We start from the raw sequence: 6,358 nt of genomic DNA, 5'->3' as shown, positions 1-6,358 counted from the left end.
CAGTGGAATGCTGATTATTTTGAGCTAAAGGCAACCAAGACCCTATGGGCTCCAGAGAAACTTCTGCACCTCCCGCATCCCCCCCCCCCAACTATCTAGAATAATTTAAATTAGGGGCCTGGCCTATCATGTCCCGCGTGACAAGGGCTGAGAGGCTCGAGGAGAGGCGGCGACGGGTTAAGAAATCACAGGAGTCAAAAATAGAGTTTCTGCGGGCCAGGCATCTCTCGTCTCTGCAGACCGAGAGAGCAGAGCGAGCCCTGATACTGGCGGTGAATAACTTTTATTTACAACTGTCACAAAGAAGTCAATTTGAATATCTATACCCAGTTAATTGATTCGATTAGACCGGCAGCTGCTTCACCAGAAACTTATTGTGATTGAGCAAGAGTTGTGCTTTCACACAGACGTGTGACCCCCCGGGAAGGTCTAGGCATTCCCAGACCACCGGATAAGAGAGTTTTACCGAGAGCATTCATTCCAATACACTTTCTTATGACTTCAGAGGCTCAGTGTGCAGGAGCGAGCATTCGAGTGGGCAGCTGCAAGGCGAGTGGGCAGCTGCAAGGCGAGTGGGCAGCTGCAAGGCGACACTGGCCCGTGATAAGAGTTATCAGAAATAACGTTTTGCCTACCTACATCGCAGGACAAACTAATAGTTCCTGAACATGAGCTCTCTCTGCAACTCCCTTCTGAAGCCTCAAGGTGCCTAACTTCATCCCTAGCTCAGAATGTCATGTACCCCTCATTTGCCCTTTCTGTCTGAACCTCTCATATGTGTGGGGTCTCTGACTCCATATGTGCACTGTGTCCGTACATTTGTGTGAATTGAACTTGGTCATTTTCTCTTGTGACTCTCATGCTCTTTTCATTATTAGACTAGCCCAAAGTAGACCCTTGAGGGTAGAGGAAAGTTCCCCCTGCACCCCACTATTATTAGCATCATGTTGGTAATCCTTCATCTAAGGAAAAGGCATTATTTAGACACTTGCAGAGATTCTCTGAGGCTGAAGAAGTTGCACAGTATCCTTGTATGTACTTTACCCAGGATAGCTCTTAGGCTGAAGCAATGCCTGTTAGGTGCCTTTAAAAAAAAATGTTACACACACACACACACACACACACACGCACGCACACACACACACACACCCATTTTGCTACATACTCTTCTTACCTGCCTTCATGGTCCTGTATCACCGGTAAGATCCAGTACTAGGCTCTCACTAAACACTTTTCTGACTATTCTGGCTCATAGTAATTGTCCCTTATGTATTCCTGTGGAATTTTCAGTTTATACCACACACAGCAGCAATTTTGTCTAGAACCTTTGTTGATGATTTGCATGTAGTTATCCANGGCGGGCGGGCGGGCGGCGCTAGGCCGCGGCGAGGCGGCGGGGGCCGTGGGACTCCGGGCAGCCCGGGGTGGTCGCGGCTCCGGAGGCTCCCGCGACTTCGCGGCCGCTGACAGCTCCTCAGGCGGGGCCCGCGCGGGCGCCGAGACCCCCGCGACGCGCACCCGGCCAGGTGGGTCTCGGAGCGAGGGCTGTGGCCCGGGAAGTTCCTCCCCAGGTCACCGCACTGCTTTGGAGAGATCCTTTAAAAAAAAAACAACCCGGGCGCATACGACGCCCCGCTAACGTGGGCGAACATGTCCCACGTCTCAGGGAGCTCAGAGTTGACAAGCTCGAGGCTGATTTCATTCTCCTCATGCCAAGGTGACTTTTGTTGTGTATTTTAAACGAACTCGAGCCGTAGGAACCTGTTAACTTGCTCTGCACAGTGTTTTCCACGGCCGCAGCTAACAAGGTGGTCATGACCGTGAAGTTCAGTACTTTTGCCCAGAACAGGAATATGGAGCACGCCTCAAAATGTTACCTGTGAACTTTTCTCATGCTGGGACTTACGCCACTTAAAAAAGGAAAAATGTTGCAGAAGAAAACATGCACTTGTGAATCCTTTCAATGACTGGTTTTAAGCATATTGTTAGAATACTGTTTCTTTCAGCTGTAGGATTTTATTTTTGTTTTCAGAGCAATTTTTTAAAACTCCATTTGTATTTATGTTGCAGTTGTATATTACGCTTAAAAGAAAAAGGAAGCGTTTTCGTTGAATGTAGAGGGATCACAACATTTTAATCCTTACATAATTCTAAGTTTTGAAAAGCCACCGAACCGTAACTCCAGTAAATTTCTAACCCCCCCCCCCCATTGCTTCTGGTACACAATAAGGGCTGTATTAGCCGTTATTTTCCGCAGTTTATGCAAATATTTAAGTCATGAGGCTTACCGCATCATTGATCATACTGGGCTATTGAAAACATAGACATGCTTTAGTGCCGATCAGGTGAGATCCTGAGTGATTTGCTAATTCACAGAACTAAACATAGTTTGATTTTGAAGAAGTCCGTATCTTTGAAAAATTAAGTAGACTGTGCCTTGTTCTTTTGCAGTTAGCCACTTAAAAATTCTCAACTCTGGTTTAGTTGTCAGTTAAACACTTGCTTGCAAGAGTATTTACTTTCTGAATTGGCTAAGTATTAAATCGCTGAGCTGTCTGTTTACTCACTTAGACTTGAATATTAGAAGCACTCTGGTGCCAATAGAAACAAATGTGGCCAGGTGTCACTATAATTTCTTTAAAATATTTCTGAGTTTCAGGAAAGCCAACGTTTTTATAAAAGGCGTTTTGTTTGTTTGTTTTGCATGCACAGAGAATGAAGTTGTCAGGAGCCTTTTGACGAGCGCAGATGTTGGCTCCTGGGGTAACCCTTAGCACCCCTCCCCTGGCCCTTCCCCAAGGGGTCTGGATACCTGGTACAGTGGGCTTCGGTAGACTTCATCACGCCGTACATGCATGCTTTTCTTCATCAACATGGGTTACTGAGCAGGCTTTACTTAACATGTTTGAAGCTGGACTTTTAACCCACAGTTGCAAAAAGTTGTTATCGGGGAGACAGACACTTCCAGCTTCAGTTGTGGGGGTAGTCCTCATTGTTTCCTCAATTCCATCAGTTACTTGTGAGGATTGATGACAGATGGCACCTCTTGGGGATCAGGACTTAGGTGAAAATCCCAGGAATATTTCAGCTGGAGTTAGCAGCCTGTGTTGTTCCATCTGGGCCTCTACCAGGTGTCTGTCTCTGCTCTGCTTGTCACACAACTCCTGCCACTGCTGGTGCCCACCCTCTAACTGATGCCTCGTTGGTCAGAGGCATCCTCCCAGGAGATTAGAATTCTTTCAGCCCTTCTTAAGCTCCCCAGCTGCTGGGTGACTTCTGCATTCACCCTGACCCTCCTTTACAGCTCCCCTCCACTGCTCTCTGTGACCTTTCCTTCCTCTTCTGTCCAGAATTTAGAAAACCATCCTAGGGGCTGGCCTGGGGGACTCAGAGGGCCTTTGAGTGGCACCACCTAGGGTCATGTGAGAAGCATTTCTCCCTGAATCAACTGCCTTTCAAGCTTAGGTCCTTGCACTTAAGGTGTTACTAGTCCATTTTTTATGTTCTGGTATTGCCTCTGATACTCTAGTCTCCCTCCCCAAATTAGGGCAGCTTATGTCTTTCCTTTAGTGTCCTGGTGGCCTACCCATCCGTTAGCTCCAAAGTCCTCTATCATTTCTCCCAAGGAATTGAGGGCTGTTATAAATAAGATGTTTGTTGGCCTCTCCTAAAAGCCTAGGATTCTGTATATGGATACGCAGATTAGGTGCTTATCCAAACCCTCCCCATCAGAGTGAATAATTCAAAACATAGTGTTTGTGGTTCATGTTTTTGTTCATACATACTTGTTCATTTATGTGTTTAGAAAATATCTATGAATATTAGTTTGTGTATATACAGCTGTATATACCATAGACATGTATCTACATCAAGCGTTAGCTTTCCTTTTGTTTCTTTTTTCAGATTCTTCTAATCACTTGGTTCTCTGAACTTTCTTTTTGACTTATATGTTGCCTAGCAATGGACTGCAACTTTTCTCAGGTGCTGGTACTTATACCTTAACATAGTTAGAAGTTGATAGCCCACTCATCATTCCTGTTGCCATCCTCTCTCTCAGAATGGTCATTGTGTATTCCTCCGCTGCCTGATGTGATCACCGGTCTCGGATTCTGGATATAGTGGTCATTGGGAACTGGGGATTCATCTCATCTGTCTCTTTTCCTACTCTTAAAAATACTACCAACTTCTTTTGTAGTATTTTTGACATAAGACCACATAATAAGTCCCATCTTACCATGTTTTTGTGCTTGTTCCTAACTTGACTCATCTGGAAAAGTTCTAAGTGGGAGAGTGTCTGTATAGCCATATTCCCATTTAGGATGTAGGTCTAGCAAGTCAACCTTGGACTAAGAATTAGGCAATCTGTTCTTGGCTCAGTTCTGTTGTTGAATTGCTTTGAGACTCTGTTTGCTTCGACTGCTTGCCCAATCCGCTTGGCTGTGTCTCATCACGCCAAGACTAGATAGCATGTGAAGTTGGCTGTTGTGACTCTGGAGACTGAACAGTAGAAGACTTGGTGTAAAATACATGTAACACCTACTGGTGAAACAATACCTGTATAATTCAGGTATTGGAGTATGCCTAGTGCTTGTAAAGCAAGAGCCTGAGTAAGCTATGGCTGGTCAGGTTGTTTCTGGTTGTAGCCATACCGTGGGCCCATTTTCCCCCTTCTTTTTAAGTGGTGACTCTTCACTTCTACAGCTTAAGCTTGTTATTATCCATCTCTTTTGCTTCTCTTCTCTGCCTTTACCCATTTTAGGCCTCTTGCTTTACCTCCAATAAGAATGAGCAGAGGCAGGAAGAAAGACTAAAACCCAGGAAAACGAACTGATCTCCTTTTTAGCAATTCCCACAAAAATTTTCGAGTGAGCCAAAGGTTTTAACTGTTCATATTCCCTATGTCCTATATTTTGTGTAATTGAAAACTTAAGTTCTTCTTACAAGTAACGTATTTTTATTAAAATATGTTTTCATTTAACCAGTCCTCATTCTCCATAGGATCTCTTACATAGTTATCCCTGTGGCCCCAAATTTAACCTAATGGATGATTAAAGGCTGTGATTCTGAAATTAATACTAAAGGGTCAATAATTAATTTCTCTTTTAGAAAGAAAAATAAGAATAAAACTGGCTGGGAAATTATTTGGAGTAACCACAACCCTGATATACATTAAGTAAAATTAGCCTCCCTTCTGACAACTATTGCTCTGCTTTTAAAATTCTCACTTGCTTTTCCTAATCAGTACGTGTAACGTAAACAAGCAATGGAAAGGTATTCATTTTGACCTTTGACCAGTTCAGTATCTTGGCTTGTTTTAAATGTTTAACTTCAGCCTAGTCTACCCTCCAAACTTCAGCCCTAGCAGCTTATTTGTGGCCCAGTTTGGAGAATGCTTGCATAAAAGAGATCTTTGGAAAGACTATGTAACATTGACTGCCAGAATAATGATATTATAAATTTATGAATGTTTTGCAATTCTTTGCTTCCCAAAATGAGACTATTTGTGAACAATTTGAGGATCTTAAAAACTTGAATGGTACCTTTACTACATTTGCGTTCAGAAGGCAGAATTGCTGTTGCATTGATTCCTGGTTGGCTTTGTGTAAGGGTATGCCCTCTATATTGTGTAATAAACTTACATTTAGTATTTTAGCATAGCCCTAGTAAAATTTATTAAAGTTTTATGTCATTTAAAACTAAGGAGATGTGCTTGTTTCTTTATTTTCCTAACAGTTAACCAATATTACTTTCCAATTTTTTTAATGGTTAGTGCTATTTTAAGAAAGATATGTTTAGACATACTACTGAACATATAAATATATTTGTGATTACTCATTACTTTTAATTAATACTTTTTTATCCTGGCTTCTTATTTCTAAAGCAAGCTAATCAGTAGATAATTAAATATAATATTTCTTTTTTTAAGAATGAGGAAGAAACAATTTATACTATACTTTTTTTCAATTGAAGATACTGGATCACAGAGCATTTCTGTGGTAGGAGATGAATATTGATTAAAAATACTCTGGAGGAATTGATTTGGATTTATGATTAGTATTATCTTATTAAATATTCACAATTGGCAGAACTTAGCTCTAATGTAAAAACATTTGTTTATATTATAATTAAAATAATAAAATACTTTTAGTTTTAAAAGACTTTTACTGAATGATATTTCTTTTTGGTGAGAATTGGATAAATAAACTAAAATTCGTTGACATCTAAAAAGTCAGTGTTTAGAAAATAAACATTTGAATTATTTTATTTTGGAAAAGAATTTCCTCCTTAAATATAAAGACAAATGTTTGGCATAACAAATGGGAGTAACTCATTTGTTCAGAAGGAATGAAATACCACC

At 41.6% G+C, this 6,358-nt stretch overlaps 1 protein-coding gene across 1 annotated transcript in view; it reads left to right on the top strand.

Moving 5' to 3' along the window:
- The window catches only part of TAPT1 (transmembrane anterior posterior transformation 1), a 76,431-nt gene that overhangs the window by 3,682 nt on the left and 66,391 nt on the right, over nt 1–6,358 (top strand). Inside the window, exon 2 of the mRNA XM_019625121.1 lies at nt 1,349–1,526. Coding sequence (XP_019480666.1) covers nt 1,349–1,526 — 178 coding nt within the window. The remainder of the gene's footprint in view (nt 1–1,348; nt 1,527–6,358) is intronic.

Source organism: Hipposideros armiger, unplaced genomic scaffold, assembly GCF_001890085.2.
Source record: "Hipposideros armiger isolate ML-2016 unplaced genomic scaffold, ASM189008v1 scaffold_616, whole genome shotgun sequence".
Lineage (NCBI taxonomy): Eukaryota > Metazoa > Chordata > Mammalia > Chiroptera > Hipposideridae > Hipposideros > Hipposideros armiger.
This window is presented reverse-complemented; position numbering and strand designations above follow the sequence as displayed.